Source organism: Martes martes (genome assembly GCF_963455335.1).
Source record: "Martes martes genome assembly, chromosome: 17".
Taxonomy (NCBI): domain Eukaryota; kingdom Metazoa; phylum Chordata; class Mammalia; order Carnivora; family Mustelidae; genus Martes; species Martes martes.
In genome coordinates, this window is record NC_137905.1 from 43,159,447 (window position 1) to 43,184,930 (window position 25,484).

At 39.4% G+C, this 25,484-nt stretch overlaps 1 protein-coding gene and 1 pseudogene across 6 annotated transcripts; both read right to left on the minus strand.

The window, feature by feature from the left end:
* Positions 1-438: 438 nt before the first annotated feature.
* On the minus strand, positions 439-1,503 carry LOC308358282 (glyceraldehyde-3-phosphate dehydrogenase-like; annotated as a pseudogene). The gene has a single exon. The product of its transcript is annotated as a glyceraldehyde-3-phosphate dehydrogenase-like (transcript).
* Positions 1,504-10,628: 9,125 nt separating this feature from the next.
* Positions 10,629-24,734, minus strand: ZNF382 (zinc finger protein 382). Of its 5 annotated transcripts, none has more exons than XM_080828735.1 (4): positions 24,634-24,734; positions 22,227-22,353; positions 21,860-21,955; positions 10,629-12,787 (listed from the first exon to the last, which is right to left on the minus strand). In XM_080828735.1, exons 1-4 carry the CDS (start codon positions 24,640-24,642, stop codon positions 11,367-11,369), a joined length of 1,653 nt encoding a protein of 550 aa, XP_080684861.1. In that variant the 5' UTR covers positions 24,643-24,734; the 3' UTR covers positions 10,629-11,366. The 5 variants fall into 5 exon arrangements, with proteins under 5 accessions (XP_080684861.1, XP_080684863.1, XP_080684859.1 ...); XM_080828737.1 differs by having other exon boundaries at positions 10,635-12,784; XM_080828733.1 differs by lacking the exon at positions 24,634-24,734 and adding an exon at positions 24,094-24,194 and having other exon boundaries at positions 10,635-12,787.
* Positions 24,735-25,484: the final 750 nt, after the last annotated feature.

A 25,484-nucleotide genomic window follows, 5' to 3' on the forward strand; every position in this document is an offset into this window, starting at 1 on the left:
CTGCACTAAAGGGATACACAGCAGTCAAACATCAAAAATGGAATCATACCCTTTATTACACTGTATTATCCATTACTTTGCAACAAGCAACACAAACTTAGAGCAACACACAGTCATTATCTCACAGTTTCTGAGCATTATGAGTCTGAACACAACTTATATCCTCTACTTCAAGGTCTTTCATAAGGCTACAGTCAAGGGCTACCTGGCTGGCTCAGTTGGAAGAACATGTGACTCTTGATCTCAGGGTTTTGAGTTCAAGCCCCATGTTGGGTATAGAGATTACTTAAATAAATAAAACTTTTTTTTTTTTTTTTGGCTGGGCACAGTATACTTTATTGATGGTACATGACAAGGTAGGGCTCCCCAAACCCCTTCCCTTCTTCAGGGGGTCTGGGATGGAAATAGTGGAGGTTGGGAGATTCTCAGTGTTTTGGGGGATAAGTTGGGGCAGGGATTCCCCAGCAGCTGAGGGCCTCTCTCTTCAGCTTGCTCTGGCTGGGGCTGTTGGTCCAGGGGGCTCTTACTCCTTGGAGACCATGTGGACCATAAGGTCCACCACCCGGTTGCTGTAGCCAAATTCATTGTCATACCAGGAAATGAGCTTGACAAAGTGGTCATTGAGAGCAATGCCAGCCCCAGCATCGAAGGTAGAGGAGTGGGTGTCACTGTTGAAGTCGCAGGAGACGACCTGGTCCTCAGTGTACCCCAGGATGCCCTTGAGGGGGCCCTCTGATGCCTGCTTCACCACCTTCTTGATGTAATCATATTTGGCAGCTTTCTCCAGGCGGCAGGTCAGATCCATGACAGACACGTTGGGGGTGGGGATACGGAAGGCCATGCCAGTGAATTTCCCATTCAGCTCAGGGATGACCTTGCCTACAGCCTTGGCCGCACCAGCGGAAGCAGGGATTCCCAGAGGGGCTGTCCACAGTCTTCTGGGTGGCAGTGATGGCATTGGATGGTGGTCATGAGTCCCTCCACGATGCCGAAGTTGTCATGGATGACCTTGGCCAGAGGAGCCAAGCAGTTGGTGGTACAGGAGGCACTGCTGACAGTCTTGAGGGAGTTGTCATACTTCTATTGGTTCACACCCATCACGAACATGGGGGCGTCAGCAGAAGGAGCGGAGATGATGACCCTCTTGGCCCCGCCCTTCAAGTGAACCCCAGCCTTCTCCATGGTGGTGAAGACCCCAGTGTACTCCACAACATACTCAGTACCAGCATCGCCCCATTTGATGTTGGCAGGATCTCGCTCCTGGAAGATGGAAATGGACTTCCCATTGATGACAAGCTTCCCGTTCTCAGCCTTGACTGTGCTGTGAAATTTGCCATGGGTAGAATCATACTGGAACATGTAGACCATGTAGTTGAGATCAATGAAAGGGTCATTGATGGCGACAATATCCACTTTGCCAGAGTTAAAAGCAGCCCTGGTGACCAGGCGCCCAATACGGCCAAATCCATTCACTCTGATCCTCACCATCGTGTCTTGGGCACGCGGCTGGCACTGCACCTGAAGATGCGGCTGTCTGTTGAACGGGGAAGAGCAGAGAGCCAATAAAACTATTTTTTTAAAAAAGTCTATAGTCAAGCCATGGGCCAGGTTTTACCTGAAGGCACATCTGGGGAAGGATGACTGCCAAGCTCACATGGTTATTTGCAGGATTTAGTTCTTTACAGGCTGTTAGACAAAGGACATCAGTTTCATGCTGGTTGTTGGCCAGAATCCAATTTCAGTTCCAGTTGCTGTATGGGCTTCTTCAGTTTGGCATCTTGCTTCATCAAAGCCAGCAAGACAGTAAAGGTCTTCTAGCAAGAAAGAAGTTCTCTTTTGTAACTTTAATTACTTAAGTGGCTTCCTATGATCTTTGCCTTATTCTGTTGATTAGAAATAACTTGACGAGTCAGCCCACTCTCAATGGAAGGGGATTACACAAAGGCATGCATATCAGGAGTCAGAGATCATTGAGGGACTTCTTAATCTTTCTGCCACAGGGACCTATGGCCTTTTACTTGAGCTACTACACATTGGAAAAAGGAAAATACCTAGACATCCTGAAATCTCCCATATGGGGATCTTCCACAGTTTTTGAAAATAAGCTCCTGGTGTGCTACTGGGCTCTGTGAAGACAGAACGCTTGACCAGGTGAAACCAAGTCACCAGGCACCCTGAACAGCCCATTGTGAGAGGTATGTTCTGTCAGAACCACAAAGTGATAAAGTTGGATGAGCCCAGTGCAATCTTTGAGAAAATGGAAATAGTACATTCAGAATTGTGCACAAGAAGTACTAAGGGCACACAATCTACCTGGGTATGTCACCCATCACTTCCGCCAATGTCTCAGATCACTCATAGTGGATGTATGGGAGTCCCATATAACCAGCTGAGGATGAAAGAAAAGGGCTGAACTTGACTTGCAGTTTTTTGGCTCTATATGCAAATGTAAACGTAAATGAAAAGCAGCAGCATTACACAGAAGCTTCACACGGGAAGCTCTGAAAGGGACATTTTTCTCAGTGGGTGAAACATTAGGTCATCCACTTCGTGTAGAAGAAGTGGCCCAAGAGAAGAACAATCATACTCCTAGGGTAAAATGGCCTAGTCAGGGGCGTGGAAGAAGAAAGGTTGGAAGATGTTATATCAGTCAGTATTTAACCAGAAAACAGAAACAGTATGTATATTATTTGCAGTGAATCTGCTTTTGTGATTGTGGGGGCTAAGCAAGTCTAAAATCAGGGAGGGCAAGCTAGAATTCTTGGACATGAGATGAACCTGCTATCCTTGGGCAAAATTTTTTCTTTTTCAGAAATTCCTCAGCTCTAAATGTCTTTCAACTGATTAAATCAGGCCCTCCTAAGATTATCTAGGATGATCTCCCTTAAAGCTAACTGATTATAGACTTTAGTCACATGTACAAAATACCTTCACAGCAACACCTAGATTAGTGTTTGATTGAATAACTGTAGTCTAGCCAAGTTGACACATAAAAATGACCTTAACCATCCACTGCTTATCAACTTGGCACCCGCATACATTTCCTTAAATCACACTCTTCAAATGAAGACAATAAATCATACTTTCTACTGACATGAAACACTATCCTGTGTACAACTGAAAACACATTAATGTTTTCCCCAAGAGAGGACGCAAAAGCCTTTGGGTGAGGTTCACTCATATCCTGTAACTGTGATATAAAGTTAACTATTACTAATAAATCTTAAGTTTGACAGGGGATAGGAGAGGGAAGGAAACAAAAATATTTGGTTAATATGTATACAAACATAACAAAATGAAGAATTATGCATTCTATTTCTGTTCTCATTTTTATAACTGGCCATGTCGTTATAGCTAGTATTTATAACTATCTTCTTCCACTATACATGCCATATCTATTTTGTCCTCAGCAAGTGCCTCAGCTGATTTTGATTCTTTCCTTTCAGGATAAACCAAATATTCCTGAAGCGTCTCGGCCATTAGCAGTCCTGCCTGAATCCAGTTGTAGTTTTCCATGAACATTAATCACAGGACGTGGTAGTACTGAGACACGTTAAGGGAGCTCCTATATTTCAGACATAAGATTCTTTACATTCATTATATATTAGCAGCCCAAATTCCTCTTGGTAATCAGGATCAATCACTCATTAGCACAGTAACCTCCTTTGCCTGTTGACTCAGAAGCATGAGAAGCCCAAAGCAGCTTCAACCCAAGGTGGCAGCTTCAACTTTAAGTTTAACGGAACAATTATTGTCTTCTGGTGGAAGCATTCCTCTCCTTACAACTAAGGCTTCAGTCCAGCAGAGCCTAAGGTTATAAAGATGGAAAGCAAAACTTTTTTGCTAGTGGATCACGACAGGTAATTATGAGTGGAACCACTCCCATTTGCACTCCTCGATTCCTGGACACGTTTGCACCATATATTGGATGTTGATTTAAAGCATATATAGCATCTTCAAAGACACTTCCCCAATCCCACAAGATACAGCTATCTCAATGGCACTGAAATCAAGGCTTTGAAAGGCCATTCTAACATTCTATCAAGACAGATTTTTCAAGGGGAAAAAAAGCTTCTTCAGAATGATGGAAAACATGGTAAGACCAGGTGAGTAGCATGAGTATGGGCTCACTGCCACAGTTCATTTGCTATGAAATCAGCCCTTTGATCAGAAGCAAATGTTGTTTGAAATACCACAGTGATGCATAAGGTGCTCTATAAGTACCATCTATAAGATGGTAGTGTGGTGGAAGCACTGAATGCAGGGAAAGAAAAGCCATATCACCCAGGGAATGAGGCCGTTTTGGTGACTCAGTGTTGGTCTCTCCCACTGACAGACTGGGCCCTCAGCAGTAGCTATAGCCGGGACATTTTTGGTGAATGGAAGTCCATGTTGCTGAGCCTATGCATAACCTTCATCATTGGAACCATGGCCACTTTGTTTTATGAGCCCACTGGCTAATGACACAAGTGGCTAAGAAAAGAAGCTGACTGATACCCTCAGAATTGGTCATTCTATATGTGTATTAAGATCCTCCTCTGCTGAGGTAAGCATTCATTTACATGGGACACAAATATCTTCACATCATTTCCCATTCAGAGAAATCTGTTCACATACCACTTCCCCAGACTTCCTTCTAAGTCCCTGACCACCCAACCAAACTATTGGCCACAGCCTATGACTGTAGACTCTTGCTTCTGGCCATGTTTTCTTCTAGGCTAAATAGACAACCAGATGCCCTCCTCACATTTTTTCCCATTGGGCAGATTTCATCATTGTCCCTTCAAGGAGGTCCCAGAATGGGCTGTAGTGCTGCAGCTGTCCTTATTTGGGTGGTACTTGCATGTCATACAGAACCATCTGTAAGCTGTGTTCACATGTTTCTTTTCCTTAGCCAGCTGGTTGTAGGGCCCTCCCCATGAGACCATAGGATGGATGGGCTGGGAGTGGTAATATCTTAGGAATAGGGGTTATGTGTATTTATTTAGTCCACTTAATCTTTTTTTTTTTTTTAAGAGAGCTTGGTGGGGAGGAGCAAATGAGAGGCAGAGAGAGAAAATCTTAAGCAGGTTCCATGCCCCACACAGAACCTGACATAGGGCTCAATCTCATGACCCTGAGATCATGACCTGAGCTGAAATCAAGAGTCGTGTGCTCAATTAACTAAGCTACCCCGGTGCCCCTTTAGTCCACTTCTTCATGCAACTTTGCCTTCAGGGTCTGCTTGAGCCAAATCTCCAATATACCAGTCTCATTTGAGATAGTATAAACAGCCTGGACCTGTTGAAGAGCTTTCTATCATTCTGGGCCCTCCTCAAACTAGCAGTTTTCAGTTCATTAAGTAAATGGGCCATAATGGTATATCCAAATTACTTTTTTTTTTAAAGATTTTATTTATTTATTTGACAGAGATCACAAGTAGGCAGAGAGGCAGGCAGAGAGGGGATGGGGAAGCAGGCTCCCCGCTGAGCAGAGAGACTGATGCGGGGCTCAATCCCAGGACCCTGGGATCGTGACCTGAGCCGAAGGCAGAGGCTTAACCCGCTGAGCCACCCAGGCGCCCCCAAATTACTTTTTTAAAAACACGTGTCTAAAATCCAAAGAGTCCGCTATGTGTCATGCTCTGTTTTTGTTCTAGGAAGGGATTCTTCATTTTAATGTATCTCAATATGCACCACATTGACTCTATTGAAATTCCACTGAGAGGGAAGGACCCTGAATTTTTGCCAGAGTTATTTCCCAATCTCTGACGTTCAAATATCTTGCCGATATGTCTAGAGTCTTTATTAATTTAATGGCCTAGCATGATGACTTGTGCAAGGGAAATGTGATTGAGGTGTGGGTGGACTAAATTATGACAGTGCTGGAGAGTTGATATACTGTTGTGATGGTTAATTTTATGTGTCAGTTTGGCTAGGTAGGCCACAGTACCTACATATTTGGTCAAACATTATTTTAGATGTTTCTTTGAAGGTATTTGTTAGACAAGATTAACATTTCAATCAGTAGACTGAGTAAAGCAGATTTCCCTCCATAATGTGTGTGGGCCTCATCTAATCAGTTGAGGGCTTTAATAGAAAAAAAACTAACTAATCTTGATGAAGAGAAAATTTTTACATCAGCAGCCTGCCTTTAGGCTTGACCTGCAGCAGCAATTCTTACCTGGTTTTCCGGCCTGCATGTCTATCCTGCAGATTTTTGACTTGCCACCTTCCACAATTGCATGATCCAATTCTTTTCTTCTTTGAAAAGATTTTTTTTGAGAGAGAGAGAGAACAAGTGGGGAGAGAGACAGAGGGAGGAGGAGAAGCAGGCAGGGAGCCCAGTGTGGGTCTCGATCCCAGGACCCTGGGATCATGAACTGAGCTGAAGGCAGGCACTAAACCGACTGAGCCACCCAGGAGCCCCAACATCCAATTCTTTAAATAAATTGTCTGCCTTCTGTTTCTTTATGTGTGTGTACATATATGTTATACACACATACACATGCATGTATGTACAACACACATGTATGCATACATATGTATCTTTCTGTGTGTACCACTTAGGGGTTTGTGCATGTACACACACACACACACACACGCAAACACACAGATATGTATATGTGTGTATAAATCCCTTAGTGGTTCTGTTTCTCTGGAGAACCCAGATGAACACAGCTCCTGAGGCAGAAGAGTGAAGGTGTAATGCCGGCCTGAAAACACAGTACTTCTGGTGGTCTTTACTAAAAGATATCTAGAAAAAAATTTTTCCAGGTCAATAGTTTTATGGCACATACCAGAGGATGTGTTAATTTTCTCAAGCAACAAAACCACATCTGGAATGCAATTAGGATTACCACCTGATTAAATTTATGATAATCATTTAAGATCCATCCGTTTCCTGCATAAGCCAAATAAGTGACTGGAACGAGGTATGTTGGAAACCACCACTCATCGTTCAAGTCGGTGTCACAAATATCTGTAATACCTACAGGATTGTGGTATTACTTTTAATATGAGTAGAGGCAGTTCTCCTACAAAGGCTTCCAGTTGGCCTTCCACACCATAATAACCCTCACCCCACAAGTCAGAGAACTAATATGGGTTCTGTTAGTTGCCAAGTATATCTATTCCAGTTATGCATCTGGAACTGGGGAAATAACAAGATGGGCCAGGAAACCAATGCGCTCACTGTGAAGCAGCCTTGAACTAAAATTCCATTGATCACCTGACCTCCATAAGCCCCAACTACAACTGATGGACCACAGTGACATTTTGGGTTTCCAGAAATTTGGGTCAGTTCAACCCGATGTTCAGTAATTCCTAAAAAGTATGGTTATTTCTTTTTCCTGGGTGCAGCTACTTTGGCAAATGGCCATAATTTTCTTTGGAGGATAGGAGAAAGGTTAATGGTATTTAGTAGGAAAAGCCCTAACATTATGTTCATGATGCTTGGAGGTCTGGCATTGACCCTGGATTGAGATAAGGGCAGAGATATGTGTGGCACTATTTAAAGTCTAAAGTTCCCCTGTAGACCCCCAGAGCCAATTTATCAAGTAAATAATTAGATAGCCTAGCTTGACTATGTAATGAGTGAACAGAGGGGCATAAATGCCCTTGCAGGGAACTTCTGCCTTGAGCTCTCCCAAAGTAAATATTCACATAGATCTTAGTGGTTCAACCTGGAACAAATTGCAGTCTGCATGTGAATAAGGACACTGGGGAGCTTGCACCTGGATAATTCTGACTCCCTAATTACTTACCTACCTTTTCTTTCTCTTAGTGAGCCACATCCTTCGGTTTTATTTATTTTTTTAAGTGGCTCCACAATGTGGGGCTTGAACTCACGACCCTGAGATCAAGATGTGAGCTGAGATCATGAGTCAGATGCTTAACTGAGCCACCCAGGTGCCCCCCCTTTTGCTTTTAAATGAAAGCATTACATAGATATGCTCTGTGGAGTCTTGTCAGTCCTTTGGACTGATGGAATCTTTGCACATGTTAACTCTCTTTTGTCTCATGACCTTGCAGTTAGGTGTATAAAATATGAATTTGTGAATTAATTCCTAGTCTGTTATATATGTTTAGTAGTACTAAGTGGACTTGGCAATCCAAAATCATGTCCACTCAGAGATGCCCAAAATTCATTCACCAATAGGTTAGTTAGTTGAAAGTCCTCATTTCATATATTTATCCATTCATAAAGTATTCATATAAATTAATGAAAAAGAACATGCCCAAATTCTTCAAAAGAAACCTTCATACAGGAGTATGGAATATAGCCCAATCCATAGCCCAGTTTCACCAAAATATAAAATAGTGGGCCTGCTTTTTCTTTTTTTTTTTTTAAGATTTTATTTATTTGCCAGAGAGAGAGAGTACACACAAGCAGGCAGAGGCAGCGAGAGAAGCAGGCTCCCCGCCGAGCAAGGAGCCCGATGCGGGACTCGATCCCAGGACCCTGGGATCATGACCTGAGCCGAAGGCAGCAGCTTAACCAACTGAGCCACCCAGGCTTTTTCTAAGGAGCAGCTTATATGTGAACAACTGTTAGCAAAAATTCATTTAGACTTCAAAGCATTCAAAGTACCTTCTATAAGGACGTGACTGTACTTATCTCCCTTTCTTTTTTCTTTAGAAGGATTTTATTTATTTGACAGAGAGCACAAGCAGGGAGAGGAGTAGGCAGAGGGAGAAGAGGGAGAAGCAGGTTCCCTGCTGAGCAAGGACACTCCCCACCCCCATGTGGGGGCTTGATCCCAGGATCCTGGGATCATGACCTGAGCCAAAGGCAGACACCTAACCAACTGAGCCACCCAGGCGCTCCCTTATCTCCATATCTTGATTTTTCTCTGCATCTTAGTTCATGGAACATCAGGGAAATGACCCTGCGTAGGATCTTTCAAAGATAGACTTGTTTCCCTCTGCATTATCCAGTAGGTCTTTTGGGGCTGTTTTCGTTTTTTGTAAAATTGTGAAGGATGCATTTTCATAGCTAAGCTAACCAACTTGATAAGTATAATTTACTGCCAAAAAATGAGAAAGAAAATAGCATACAAACCCTTCACTGAGTTGTTCTTTATGTATGTAATTGCAAACAAAAACTACATCCGATCTTCAACTGTGTTTTAGGATCATTTTTCTTTTCATGCCAAATATTTGCTAGTAGTCACCACACTTTCTCATTGACTCTGAATACAAATCATACCATTATTTTATAATATAGATAGAGATTATTTTCCCTTTTTTAAATCAATCCAATTTAATGTTTAAAATGTAACCATTAAAAAAATAAAAAGTAAAATGTAACCATTTAGTAGTTCAGTAGTCTGAGAAGGGTTTAGCTGAGCAGTTCTTGCTTGGGGTCTTTCAGATGGTTCCAGTTGGGTGTTAGAAAGGGCTACAGTCATCTGAAGACTTGATTAGGTGTCCCAGATGGCTCATTCATTTGACAGATAGTACTAGATGATGGCTGGGAGCTCAGCTGGGGCTATTAACCAGGTGCCTACATGTAGACTTAGTATTATAATCTCAGTATGATCAGACTTCTTCCTAGAAGCAGCTTTCCCCAAGTTAGACTTCCAACCTACATCCATTCCCTTTTTTTTTTTTTAAAGATTTTATTTATTTGACAGAGATCACAAGTAGGCAGAGAGGCAGGCAGAGAGAGAGGAAGGGAAACAGGCTCCCTGCTGAGCAGAGAGCCCGATGTGGGGCTCGATGTGGGGCTCGATCCCAGGACCCTGAGATCATGACCTGAGCCGAAGGCAGCGGCTTAACCCACTGAGCCACCCAGGCACCCCCATCCATTCCCTTTTTAAAAATTCCCTTTCTTTAGCATAATTTTTTTGATGTTGTATAAGGTCTGAGCTATGGCTAAAGTCATTCTTATGATCTTTTTTTTTTTTTTTAAGAGAGCACGTGTATAGGGGGTTGTGGGGAAAGTTTGAGGGAGAAGGAGAGAGAAATTCCAAGCAAGCTCTTGAGGGTGGAGCCTGATGTGGGGCTTGATCTCATGACCATGAGACCATGGCCTAAGCTCAACTGACTGAGCCACCCAGGCACCCCTTATGATAATTTCATTTAAAGAGTTCCAATCCAATGTGAATTCCATGGTGTTGTGTATGATTTGAACTATGACAATATGCTTTTCCATATTCATTTTTATACATCCAGCAAGATATAGGCCATAGGTAAATGCTATTACCCCCTGTTCCCTTTACTATACTTGTAGGATTTTTCTCCAGTTAGAACTCTCTAATGCAAGGAAGCATGCTAGGAGCCTTCCTTTCCTTAATATGACTTTTGGATTTCAAATATGGCAGTTTTGTGGCTAGAGACAACCTCACATTTATTACATTTGTTTGGTATTATATTACAGTTTGGGCTGTGGCTAAAAGCCTTTGTACGTGCATTATAATTGGATTCTCAGTTTTCATATTTGTAGTGTTTCCCTCTAGCATGAATTGTCTGGTTGGAACCATCACCATATCACTAATATTCAGTTGTTTCATTCATATCATGCTGTGAAAGTTCTGACTTGTTTGGTAGTATCTACCAAAGCTGACCATACATACATATGCTCCAGGACCCAGCCATTCCATTCCTAGTGTATACACAAGAGAAATAAATGCATGTACACCGAATGACAAGTACGTTCACAGAAGCATTATTTATTATGACCCTAAGCTGTAAACAATGAAAAAGTCCATCAACAGTAGATTGGATAAATTGTAATTTAATCATATGATGGAATTCAATATAGAATAGAAATAAATGAACTTCTGCTGCATGCACTAATGATGGGTTTTACAAACATAATGATGAATGAAATAAGCCATATATAAAAGAATACATGATGTATAATCCAATTTATATAAAGGTTCATAATATGCAAAACCTAATTTCTGTTATAAGTCAGAACTGTGGTAAATTTTGAGGAGGTAACAATTTTTATTTCATATTTGCCATGAGAAATACATACTTCCTTTCTTTTAAGTCACTCTTATGAACATTCATACTTCCTTTCTTTTAAAAACACGTTAGCTTACAGTGTGGTCCATGGACCACTGCCAGTTGGTCAGTTGCTTATTACTGGGTCACAACAAGGTATGTAATGAAATTGAAAACAAGCGATTTTAAATGTTTGTAGAAACTTGACAGAGGACGTTTATGCCTGCTGGATCTAATAATAAAAAAATGAGGGTTGTATTTTCAATGACTACTGTCATTTGTCTAGTCATTCTTTGTGTGTCATATAGGCTCACAAACAGTAGGTAAATTTGTGGAATAGTACCTTAAACTGTTGAATATTATGTTTGCAAGCTACATCATGTACAGTGTTTACTAGGACTTCAAAAGTTTTTACCAAAAAAGTCATATCCTTTACTGAATTCCCATGGTTTCTACCTTGTGAGTTTTTTGATGTACAATGAGGTTTGACTTACAACTGAAGAACTTCCCACATTCTTTACATTCATATGGTTTCTCCCCTGTGTGAGTCTTCTGGTGGCGAATGAGGTTTGATTTCCTACTAAAGGCTTTCCCACACTGAGGACATCCATTGGATTTCTCTCCTGTATGAATTCTCTGATGAACAGTGAGGATTGCCTTCTGGCGGAAGGACTTCCCACATTCATTACAAATATAGGGTTTTTCCCCAGTATGAATTCTTTGATGGAGAGTGAGGGTTGTCTTTTGGCAGAAGGACTTCCCACATTCACTGCATATATAGGGTTTCTCTCCTGTGTGAGTTCTCTGATGTACAGTGAGGGTTGTCTTCTGGATAAATGCCTTCCCACATTCATTACATTGATATGGTTTCTCTCCTGTGTGAGTTCTCTGATGATCAATGAGGTATGACTTCTTTCTAAAAGCACTTCCACACTGAGTACATTCATAGGCTTTCTCCCCTGTATGTGTTTTGTGATGTCTAGTGAGAGTTGCCTTCTGGCGGAAGGACTTTCCACAATCCATACAGATGTAGGGCTTCCCCTCTATATGTGTTTTCTCATGAAGAGTGAGGGCTGTCTTTTGACGGAAAGCTTTTCCACATTGATTGCAGACATAAGGTTTCTCACCTGTGTGAATTCGTTGATGTTCAATGAGATATGACTTCCTTCTAAAGCTATTCCCACAATAAGGACACTGAAAGGGTTTCTCTTCTGTTTGAGATCTCTGATGCATGATAAAAATAGACTTCCTGCAGAGGAACTTACCATATTTGCTGTATCCATGGGTTTTCTTCTCAATAAGAGTTTGTGAATGGGCATTGAGATTTGACTTTTCGATTAAGGCTATTCCATCTTTATTGTATTCATAGGGTTTTTCTCTGTGAGCTCTAGTATGTGTAAATAACATTCCTTTCATAAGGAAGGATTTTTCACATTCATTATGGTCTAATGATTGCTCAGGAGTTTGAGTCTTCTGATGCTGAATAAGCTCTTGTTTACCACTCAGACTCCTTTCTGTTTGTTTACAGAGATTCACTGTAGTATGAATTTTCTCGTTTTTAGTATTGAGGAATGATTTCTCCCATCCATTACTCTCAGCAAACTTCTCTCTTACAGGGCTTATATTTCTACTGACTAATTCCGAAATATTTTTTAAAACCTTTCCATCAGGCTTATATTCTCGTAGTATTGTTTTTGAAATAATACGGTTCTTGCCTACAGGAAACGTTTTCCCAAAAATATTACTTCTTTCCTTAATTAATCTTTTGTGGTTGATGAATATGACTGATCGAGAGTGCCTGTCTTGGTATTCTTTGAACTTCACTAAAGCATCTTCAGCTTTTCCATCTTCTTCTAGAAGAGAATAACAGCACTGTAAGTTTTCACATAAATGTTATGGATTGGATGTATACACAAACAACCCATTGTGCAACTGTCTGCCTCACTATCGTGATCTACACAAAGGCCAAAATAAATTACCTCTTGGTAGGGAAAATTCATATGATATAAACACAAAGCTAGCTACATAGTTAAAATGAGGAAAAAATGGCATAAGAAAAGAACACTCATACCTTTGGCATATTGTTAATATAAGCTACCTTGAGCAGGTATAATAAACACAAGGACAAGTAAACAGAAGACAAAGGATGATGAAAGTGGGATTGTTCTTAGAATGGCAGATTCAGAAATAAGGGAGTGAGCTTATTAAGGGTACTAACCAGTAAGCAAGGAAAATGTTCAGGTAGAAATGAAACCCTACATATTATTCCCTCATGCCTAAATATGTGTTATAAAATACTTCCACTTGTTTCTTCCTCCCTTGCATGTAACCCATCCATGGCAAATGAACTTTCTCAAGCACTCATTTCCTAGTGTTGAGAGAAACATTGTTTATAGCTTAGGCCCTAACTCTTCACACAACTTATTTTCTCCTAAAAGGGAAGACTTTGAGAAACCTCTTTCCATTAGGAATTGTAAAATAAACCAGAGAACAAAGTATACTTAAAACATGAATATAATCACTATTGTATTCTGACTGCTGTTACCATCAATTTTTTCTTCCAGAGATGGTCAGTAACTAAATTCTCCTGGCCATCAATTCTAACTTTTTCTCCTTTTATTTGCTGAATTACTCTTTCAATTTTCAGGAATGATGGGTTTACGTTTTCCTCCCAGTGCAGTAACATAACTTAACTCCATTATTCCCTACGGGGGATGTGAAGGCCTAGATTCCTCAACCATATGCTTACAGCACTAACTGATTCTGTTATTTTTCTTTCTTTTTTTAAAAACTCTATTATTTTTCTTATAATATTTGGCTATATCTGATCATCGTTACCTTACCACCACCCATGTCTAGTAGGGTAATTTTAAGTACGGAATGATGAATCCATATATATTGTAAATAAGACACAAGTACCATTGACTTGTGTCTTATTTACAATAGCCCTTAACTGGTAACTGCCCAAGTATTCATCAAAAGGTAAATGGTAATACTGTGTCTTGTATATATACAATACAATACTACTCACCAATAAAAAAGAAAAAAAATCTGATACACAGTGGAAAGAGATGAATCTCATTTTTCAGAGTGAAAGCTTTATGCAAAAGAGTATATATTATACAATTCCATTTATGTGCAGTTCTAGAACACACTAAAGCTAATCTGTATTAGTAACTGGAGTTACATCATCTTTCTAAGAACCACAACCACCTTCAGAGACATTCTACTATTCATTCATCCAAAAGCCTTCATATATTATTTGTATCCTTTAATGTACAATTTATCTGAAATTAGATTATAATTATAGCCTGGACCATCCATTTCAAGAACTCTTTCAACAATCTGCTATTTTAGTATGAATATTATATGTAGAATGCTCATTTGATAATATTGCCTTCCCAACTAAAAGTTAAGCTCTTGGATGTCAATATTTTATTGACTATCTTCTGAATATACATTAACACACGGTTATCTGAGATAAAGGAATGTGACCTTGGCATGTATATTTAAAAGAACTTATCATTAAATGATTTCTGAATGGATGAGAAAGATGTTTTCCTTGCATAGTATCAAGAGAGGTAACTGGGGTGCCTGGGTGGCTCAGTCGTTAAGCGTCTGCCTTCAGCTCAGCTCATGATCCCAGGGTCCTGGGATCGAGCCCTACATGGGGCTCCCTGCTCAGCAGGAAGCCTACTTCTCCCTCTCCCACTCCTCCTGCTTATGTTTCCTCTCTCGCTGTCTCTCTCTCTGTCAAATAAATAAATAAAATCTTAAAAACGAGAGGTAACTATTGAATATCTAGCCTCTGTTACTGCAGTAAGAAAAAGTAAAAGAGAGAACCTTATTTGGGGGAAATGTTAACTGGATGGGGAAAGAAGTTTGATCATAACAGAGGACGCATCTATTCATAATTTTCAGATATGAGTAGAATATGAATGCAGCAAAAAAGGAATTGACATGGCCTGGAGTAGTCAAGGAACATTTCACGGAGGAAGCGAAACTTGATATTTTAACTAAATGATATGTAGTATTGTATAGTAAAGAATATAACCTTGCGCAAAGAGACATCTGACATTTGCCTTTGGCTTCTGGGAAGTAATCACTAAGCCCTTGGAATATATATTTGTTTGCCCGGGAGCTTTTGGCCAGCCAGAAAATCACAATGTAATTTAGGAAGGTCTTTGACCCACACCAACAGTGTGATTTAGGGTGGGTGCTTCGGGTCACACAGTATCAGCTTGGCCTCTTAAGGGGCTGAAAACTGAGATTGGCTACGTGTACAGTTAATCATGCCTAGTCATGGAGCCCCAATATAAACTTTGGACAATGGGCTCAGGGGATGCTTCTCTGGTTGGCAATATTCTCTATGTATTGTCACACCAGCAAGGTAATGCTGTCCATGATTCCATAGAGAGAGGTCTACTAGAAGCTTCATGTTTGGTACCTTCCTGGACTCTGCCCTTTGTATTTAGCTGATTCTAATCCATATTTTTTCTTCTGTAATAAACCATAACTGTATTATAGCTTTCAGCAAGTTCCCTGAGTCCTTATAGCATAGTGTTGACACTAGTGCTAGGCTTGGGGACTCCTGAACTTACAGTTGGTGTCAGAAGTGAGGGTAGTCTTGTGTATACTACTGTACCCTCTAACTTGTAGTTGGCTAACTTTGCAAGTGTCTACATGGGTATGTAGCAGCTATCACACAGTGAAAGGTCCAGTTGTGACGAATAAAATCAATTGTATGGAATACATCTGGGAGATTAGAACAAAGAGTGATGAATAGAATTCTCAGTCACAGAGAGAAATAAATTTGGAAATGATCAGATGGGATATTTTTCTGTCAGAAGGAACTTAAATTTCATATAATAAGTGATATCTTTTTGGTATATTGATAGTATAAACTGAAGTAACTGGGTAAAAACCATGGCAAATCCAAATAGTAATTACAGCAGTTACTGAAATAATATGCTCTCATTTTGGCAAAGGTCAGTAGTAAATGAGGATATGAGAGTAGATGTAACGATATTTCATAGAGTGAAATAACACAAATTGTGGAGAGATCATTAAGTATAGCAAAAATGATGGAAGCAACCTGATACTATATAAGGGGCTGACTATGGGGAAAAAAAGGAAATAGAAAGAAATAAGGATAAGGTAAAGACAATGACTATAATCTCTGATAAATCAATAAGCAAAAGGATGACACAACTGATTGTTGTATTGCTGTAGGCAGATCAAAATATACACTAGAGTTCAATTGGGAGAAGTGGGACGAAAAAGTATATTTGAAAGCCATTCACATAAAACAAGAAAACCACAACTTGAGAATGGATCAGATTATTATGGTTTACAGGACTTTTTCTAAAAGAGAGAGAATGCACAGATGTGAAAGTGGTCAGGGGAATATGCAGGGGGAGAAGGAGAGAGAATCCCAAGCACACCGCGCTGAGTGCAGAGCCTGATACAAGGCTTGACCCCACAACTGGAGACCAAAACCTGAGTGACCAGAGTGGAAACGTAGAGTCGGATGCTTAATTGACTGTACCACCCAGGTGCCCAACTCATAGGACTTTTATAAAGGCAAGGATTGAAGATGAAGAAAGAGCCTTTAAGGATACCAATGAGAGACCGCTGAAATAAAATCAACTTATTAAGTATTTAATTTCCTAGGCAATAAAGAAGGAGGGAGGAAAAGCAATGAAGATGTGAAAAGGCACTCGGGGAAATAGGATTAAAATGAGTTAGTGTTTTTTACCCAAATCAAGGTGGGTTAGGTATCAGGTATCTGAGCACTATGCTATGGAACACAGAAACTTATTGGAAATAAATGTATTGGAAAAAAGTAATACTAAAATTATCTTAGGTCCACAGTATATGGATTTTGAAATCTGATGGCAGGTGTCATGGTGAAAATAGGATGTGAGCCTGAGTGCAATAAACAGTTAAGACATTGCACAGGGAAAGAAAGGAAAGAAAATGAAAACCAAGAGGAAGAAATATTAGACAATGTTTTCTCTGGGTTTTTTTTTTTTTGGATAGATTTAAGAATACCTATAAATAGGAGATTAAATGAAAGAAAAAGGAGAAAGGACTGAAATGTTAAAGACACGAAAATCAAGAAGAAAGGCCTAAACCTAAATCCCAAAATGTGATTCATGGACCTTAGTACATGAGATCCTTATGTGAGAGGCAGGGTAGGGGAGAGGCAGTCCACAAAATCAAAACTATTTTTGTTAATAACAACACTCCATTTGTCTTTTTAAGCTGGGTGTCTCATTAGTACTTACAGAATTTTATTTTATGAAGGTGACTGATGACATAGGCTAATGCCATTAAAAGATTTTCACTACATTTGCTGAGAGGAGGCAACATATCATGCTTTGTAGGGCCACACGTAGGAGCAGCAGGCTTGGTCAGGAGGAAGAAAGGAGAGAGTGGAAAGCCTAGCCAAAGCCTTTTTTGGGACTTGCTTGCATGGGAAAGGCAAAGCAGTATAGGGGAAACAGTTTAAGATAGGCTTTTTTTAACAGTATTGGAAGCTATGGGTTACAGGGGTGGGTCTATAGTTGTGTAAGGTACCTGGCCCCGGGTGATTTAGGGGCCAGAAAATGTTGCCTTGGTGTGTGACAGTTAAGTAAAGGAGGCAGTTGAGGGTATGGACTTGGGATTGGTTGGTTTTTGTATGAAAGGCGGGCTTACCAACAGACTGTCTACTCTCTCTACAGATTAGCTAGCTCTGGGAGGGGCAATCTTTCCCCAGCCAAGCAAGGCCCTCCAAAGTTGTCAAAACATCATAAAATATAAAAGATAAAAAATATGATTAATACAGCAGGTAAAATGCTGGCACATCAGCAGAAATGAAAACACTGGCACCAATCTATAATAGTAATCACTACATAAGAAAAAAGGTGTCATGTAAGACTATTTTTGATAGAGCAGGAAAAAAATCATTAATTTTATAAGATCTCCATCCTTGAGTACACATATTTTCAATATTTTGTGTGATGATTAAAGACGTGTATGCATGAAGCACTTCTGTTGCATACCAGAGTATAATATATTTTGTGAAGAGAAGTGCTGGTATAATAATTTGAGTTGAGAACTGAATACAGGGCCCTCTTCCCCCTCCTGCTGCATCCAAAAACAGAATGTTCCTGTGAAACCTTTCATAAGCTGAAATGGCATAAAGTGAAGAAGCAATTACCTTTAATTTACACAGAAAATTTTTTGAGCATTCCCAGATCCAAAAAAATAACCTTTCCTCAGCTCTTCTGATGCATCTTGCTAATCAATGTGCAAAATAAATTGAGACAAAGCACAGATGCTCAAAGCTATGGCAGCCTGATGCTGAGATGCTGAGTGTCGTTCTGGGGGAGGAGCTTGGCTGGGCCTCTACAGCTCTCAGCGAAACAAACAAACAAAGTGCTATTTTTGCTTTTCACCTTGTTTTATAAAAGCAAAGAATCCTCTTCAGATTTTTTTTTTGGTTAGTGGTACTAATGGAGATCTTTAGGAAAACCAAAGTGGCATAACATGAACTTTCAAAAAGCAGGGAATATCTGTATCTACTTTTTATGAAAGAGCATTTATTTGAGAGTACAGCTGATTATTATTCAGACATGGGTATCTGGTAGACATTTTTTTAAAGATATTATTTATTTATTTGACAGAGACAGAGATCACAAGTAGGCAGAGAAGCAGGCAGAGAAAGAGAAGGGGGAAGCAGGCTCCCCGCTGAGCAGAGAGCCCGATGCGGGGCTTGATCTCAGGACCCTGAGATCATGACCTGAGCTTAAGGCAGAGTCTTTAACCCACTGAGCCACCCAGGCGCCCCTAGACATTTTTTTTTAAAGATGTTGTTTATTTGTCAGCAAGCACAACCAAGGGGAACGGCAGAAGAAGTAGGCTCCCCACTGAGCAAGGAGCCCGATGCAGGACCCTGGTATCATGACCTAAGCTAAAGGCAGACACTTAACTGAGCCACCCGGGCATCCCTCTGGTAGACATTTTCTTGAACAATGTGAGTATGTTAATTCAAGGAAAACATATGCTAATATTTGTAACCAATGATAAAATCCACGCTTTCAAATAAAGGTCATTATGTTGGAAAGCTTTTATTTGCTACTGTGAGCTTGTCAGCTTCCCAATTCTTAGACTTTTCTGATGATATTTCTGATGATATTAACAAATGTGGCCTTTGGTATTTTTTTAAAATTAATATTGCATATAGAAATATGTTAAAATTTGGAAGATGTTAGATGTCACTGAACTGTTATTTTCCAAATGATTAATACATAATATTACCAAAAATGCATGGGTAAAATACCCATTTAAGTAGACCACTGGATTTTATTTAACAGTGTACAAAAGTTCATTGTTATGATTTCAGGTTCTATATTGCAACTAGCTGTTCAGGAACTACCAATTGTTACATCTGGGTGTAGTATTAATGAAGAATATCTATGACAATCTAAAGAGGCTCTTAAATATGTCTCATTCAGGGATTCCTGGGTGGCTCAGTTGGTTAAGCATCTCCCTTTGGCTCAGGTCATGATCCCCAGGGTACTGGAATTGAGTCCCGAATTCCATGGGGCTCCTTGCTCAGCAGGGAGCCTGCTTCTCCCTCTCCCTGCCACTCCCACTGCTTGTGCTTACTCTCTATTTTTCTCTTTCGCTCTCTGACAAATAAATAAAATCTTTAAAATATATATATATATATTTCTCATTCAACCTATGTATGATGCATGAAGGAGGCTTTCTTCATATATTTCGATTCAAACATATTTTGCAACAAATTGAATACAGGATCATATGTGAAAATCAGCTATTTATTAAATAAATTTCAATTATGTAACAATTCCACTTTTGTCACTATTGTTTTTCTTTTGGGAGATAGTTATTTTTTGTAAAAATATGATTTTAAGCCAGCATGTAATAAGTATATTGTTTTAAAATGATAAAAAATATTTTGTTTTAACTTCTCACACATTTTTGGTAGAAGCTGAAAATGGTACAGTAACTTTTAAAAGCTGACAGTTTCTAAAAAAGAGAAACATACACCTGCTTAATGAATGAGTGATACCACCTGCTAGGTGTTTACTGAGAAGAAATAAAAAAGTTTGTTCACAAAAAGATGTTTACAAGGATGTTCACAATAGCTTTATTCATAATGGCCCCAAACTGGAACATTTCAAGTGTCTATGAACTGGAGATGTATAAACAAACTGGTATATTCATACAACTGAATACTATTCTATAATTAAAAGAAACTACTTAAACTACTGCAAAAACATGTACATATGTCTCACACATTAAGCTGAATTAAAGAAAATAGATATGAAAAAGGTATGGATAGACAAAATTAATCTATGCTGGTAGAAATCACAAGTGTGATTGTCCTAGTGGAAGGAACTGACTTGGAAGAGGCCTGAAGGAACTTAATGGGTTAGTGGAAATGTTCTTTATATTGGGTATGACATACATGGGTTTATGCTTCTGTCAGAACTCAAAGGGCTTCATACTTAAGATCTCCACATACAGGGGTGCCTGGGTGGCTCAATGGGTTAAAGCCTCTCCCTTCAGCTCAGGTCAGGATCCCAGGGTCCTGGGATCGAGCCCCGCATTGGGCTCTCTGCTCAGCAGGGAGCCTGCTTCCTCCTCTCTCTCTACCTGCCTCTCTGCCTACTTGTAATCTCTGTGTCAAATAAATAAAATCTTAAAAAAAAAAAAAAGATCTCCACGTACATTATACCTACAAAACATGGAGTAGATTCTTGGTAAGATAATAACAGTATCTCTATAAACAATAAGGTAAACAAGGGAAGAACTTTCATGAGATGTGATAGTCAAAATCAAAATTTAGATTTTAGAGGGATAGAAGTCAGTCATGTATAGGCATGTCAAAGATCTCAGGCCTTTAAAAACAGATCACAACTATTTAAAAAAGCCCAAAATAATGGGTGCCTGGGTGGCTCAGTAGGTTAAGCCTCTGCCTTCGGCTCAGGTCATGATCTCAGGGTCCTGAGATTGAGTCCCACATTGGGCTCTCTGCTTGGCAGGGAGCCTGCTTCCTCCTCTCTCTCTCTGCCTGCCTCTCTGACTACTTGTGATTTCTCTCTGTCAAATAAATAAATAAATAAATAAAATCTTTAAAAAATAAAAATTAAAAAATTAACCCAAAATAAAAAATAACAGGTGTTGGTGAGGATGTGAAGAAACCGAAACTCTTGGAAATGTAAAATGGTGTAGCCACTGTGGAAAACAGTATGGTAGTTCCTCAAAACAGTAAATATAGAATTACATACATTCCAGCATGTATATACATTCTGGGTATATACCAAAAAAGCTGAAAGCAAAGACTCAAGTAGATATTTGTATGCTCATGTTCATAGCAGCATTATTCATAGTAGCCAAAAGGTAGAAGCAACTCAAGTGTCCATTGCATGAGCAACATATGATATATACATGCAGTTGGAATATTACTCAGCCTTAAAATGTTAGGAAATTCTGATATACTACAGTATGGGTAGACCTTGAGGACATTATGTTAAATGAAAAAAGCTAATCACAAAAAAGACAAATACCACATGACTCCACTTTTATGAAGTACCTAGGCAGATAAATTCATAGAAACAGAAAGTAGAATGGTAGTTGCCAGAGGCTAGGGGGAGAAGGTAATGGGGAGTTATTTTTGAATGAGTACAGCTTTAGTCCTACAACATGAAAAGAGTTCTGGAGATGGATGGTGGTGATAGTTGCACAATGTAAATGTACTTAATGCCACTGAACTCTATGCTTAAAAATGCTTAAGATAATAAGTTTTATGTTATGTGTATTTTACCACAATTAAAAAAATAGATCCCGTAAAACATTTGAATGTGTCAACTACCTGAATCCACTGGATTTGCTCTGTACAGACTCACCAAGGTAGCTCTGACTTGGAAAAATTCTCTCTGCTGTCCACGGTTCTTCTCCTTGTTCCAACTTGCAGATCATATCGGGCTTAGTCATGTGAAACCCTGGTAATAAAAAATGAGACTTGGTATAAGCTGCTTGGGCTTCAAAACTATTGAAGGAAGAGAAAGCTATAGCTTTAAGGTGACAGACAAGGCATACATTAACATCTTACCAAGTTAATACCTTGCACTAGGCAAGTAAGGACCTAATCACACTGTCTGCTAACGAAAAGGGAGTCATCACCTCTGATCTCTGAAATTCAAAGTTCCATATGCTTTAGAAATTCTTGAAAGGAGAGGTATGATGTTGAAGGATTCAAGGAATTTTCCTTACCAACAGAGATGAGATGGCAGTAGTTTTCCAACATGACATCCCTGTAGAGGGCCTTCTGTGCAGGATCCAGTTGCTGCCATTCCTCCTGGGTGAAGTCCACAGTCACATCCTTGAATGACACTGATCCCTGTAAGGGCATACTCTAGTTCATCCTAAAGTGATTGGAACTAGTGAGAACTAGATATTGGAGACCATGTTCAGTGGTCAGACTAGTTTTCTTATTTTGTGTTGTCTACTGTAGAAATTTCTCTCTGATAATATATTCTGTATTTACTTATTATCTCATGCTAAAAATATATAAGATCATACTATTTGCCTTAAATGTGACTGGTTGCCTGGTGGACCAAAATGAATAAAACCCTGGCCTTGCTCATGAAAAGTTACTGGTTACGTGAGAGGCATACATATAAATACATACACTCAACAGATATTACAGATGAATGACAGAAATATGTACAAGGGAAATGATATGAAGTGAAGAAAAATTTCATTTTGTATTCCAAGGCTTCCTTGAGGACATCAAAATTTTGTCCTCACAATGAATTTGTTTTGTACAGTGTATCAGCTTTTAAAATTCATGGGGAGAAGAAAATTAGTAAATTGAGGAAATAGCAAAAGGCACAGTATGTTAGGAAAGAGTCTTTGTGCTCAAAGAAGAAAAATATATATCAAGGTGGGCAGTGGACATATTTATGGAATAATACTAGAATTTTCCTACAGAGCAGTGGCCTTAAAAATGTACTGAGAACACTCTCAACATATTTATATTTATTTATAAGGCATCAGTCAGCATTAACAGCAATCCATAAAGTTGATGATCTGCTCCTGAATACAATCTGTTAGTATTTTCCTCCCTTTCAATATGCTGTCTTGTACATTCCATTCTAATGCATACCCCACTTTGCTTGTTCTGCTGCTTTGTGGAGTATAAAGAAATGCTAAATAGCACCTATATTATCTGATAAAATTTGTACTTCAAAGGCAATACTCTTGAAGACTGGAGAAGGCTTGAGGTGTGTTAAGTGGGAAAGAAAATTAAGTAACCATTGTTGGAGATGTTTACTAGATTACAGTGGTATTAATGGTCTAGAGAGGAGAAAACTGGTTAGTGGATAATGGGTTGCAAAGAATTGGTCATAAATTGGTTGTAGAGTGACAAAAAATAAGCATAGCTCTTGGGTTACCTGTATAGGCAAGTGGGGAGGTGCTGAGACTAGAAAATGGAAATGGAAAACAGAAGAAAGAATAAGCTGGACCAAAGGAGGTAATGAAGTAAACCTTGGAAATGTACTTCGTGTGTCTATGGGACATTCAGGTGGTCATAACTTTTGGAGATTGGATATATGATTCTGACACTCTGAATGGAAGTCTAGGATGGAGAGAGGATTTGAGAATCACTAGAATTAGATCAGTGTAACATTTAGAGTGTATCTGTGCATAGAGAAAAAGAGACAGTGAAGAGAAGAGAACAAATTGGCATCTGGGGAAAATCAGTATTTTGAAGATGGGTAGATGAAGAGGAATTTTCTGAAAGACATGAAAATAGGAAAAAGTGCCACCTTTGATTCAAAGTAGAATGTTTCAAGGATGGACTAGCATATGCATTTCATTCTGCTGCACCCACATATAAAAAATTAGAAGAAACTAAAAAGATAAGAAAAAAATCTGTAACAGCATTGAAATACTGGAAAGATTTTCACTGGCTGGCCACCATTTGTATGAATTGGATAAAATGGACAGGAGGATCACAGAAGGAGAATGCAAAATCATAGTTTTCTGTACAAGCTTGCAAACAAATCTCTATCTTGGAAACCTCACACAACAAGACAGCTTACCACAAGCAAATAATGTGATTTACCAACTCTACCTCCCATTGTATCATTGCAAAACCTAGGTTATTGGAGATGATCAAAGCTTTTCCATGACTGTTCTTTGACTCCTCACAACTTCGATCTCAAATCAGTGTCTAGACAAGATAGATTCATTAAAGATAGAGAGATTCAGTAAAGTAATATATTCCCTTTTAAATCAAAATAATACATTTCTGTTCTAGCAGTACTTTTGTGAGAAGACTAAGAAAGGAGATGATGAGTAATATACCAAGTCAATATGTAAACATTGGCTACACCTAGAAGGTGCAAAGGCTTATGTTTATCTGGTTGGAATAAGAAAAACTGGGAAGAGGTCTGCAACTAGGTGGGGAAGGTGAGGAACATAGGATGCAAAATTTAGGGATGTAAAACCCTAAACGCACTCCACATTTTACGCTTAGGCCACTTGCTTGCCCTACTGGAAACCAGTTTCATGGAAGCAATTGCCAACATCCTGGAAATTTAAGGATAGGGAAGCAAATGTTTATATCACCTGAAAACAACTTATTTCAGAAAGAGAGGAAACATCATCTCACCTGAGGCATGGCTTTGTGATTTGCAAGAGATGAACCTTCTCTTTTGAGCCTTTTTTTTGGAGAAGGGAAGAATCCTAAGAAGGCAGAGATGAGAGGATACAAAGAGCATGTGAAATCATATTTGACTTAGATCTCCCAGAATAATTCAGTTAAATCTGCATCAGTTTTCACTGTTTCAGCACTTGCCCACTCTGTATACACACACGTATCCAGGGTGGTGATTAGTTGGGAAAAAGGGCAAATTCTGCTCCCTCACCACCAGAAACCTAGTCTCTTCATGAATTAGAATGAATCTGGGCAATCTGTTGTTGGTGGAGAGAGGGAACATTGTGCTTTTCCCTCTGCAGCTCTACCTTCCATCTCCCATGGAAGACAGGTTTGTCATATATTTCCAAATAGTTCTTCATGGACTTTCTACCAACTTACACTGTTAGTATCAGCACGGGAGAATACCTCCCCATACCCTGATGAATGCGGTTGATAATAAATTTTTAATCTCTGCCTATTAGATATATATTATAGTTTTAGCTTACACATTTCTTACTATGAGAGAATAAGCTCCTTTTATTTCTTTTCTATTTCTATGATGGCATCTTCTTATAGTATGTCTATTTTTCTCATGTTTTAATTTCCTAATTGATATTATCTTTTTTATTTAGTAAACTAACCCTTTATTTTAAATTAGAAATAATTTTTCTTAGTTGCTTATATGACTATTAAAGTGTTTTTACCGGGCCGCCTGGGTGGCTCAGTGGGTTAAAGCCTCTGCCTTTGGCTCGGGTTATGATCCCAGGGTCCTGGGATCAGGCCCCATGTCCGGCTCTCTGCTCAGCAGGGAGCCTGTTTCCCTT

What these genes read in the sequence shown, in the direction of transcription:
- ZNF382 (XM_080828733.1), bottom strand. An exon ending in CTGCCATCTCATCTCTGTTG is followed by an intron (nt 21,956 to 22,226) that starts GTAAGGAAAATT and finishes TTTTATTACCAG; the next exon opens with GGTTTCACATGACTAAGCCC. An exon ending in TCCAAGTCAGAGCTACCTTG is followed by an intron (nt 12,788 to 21,859) that starts GTGAGTCTGTAC and finishes ATTCTCTTCTAG; the next exon opens with AAGAAGATGGAAAAGCTGAA.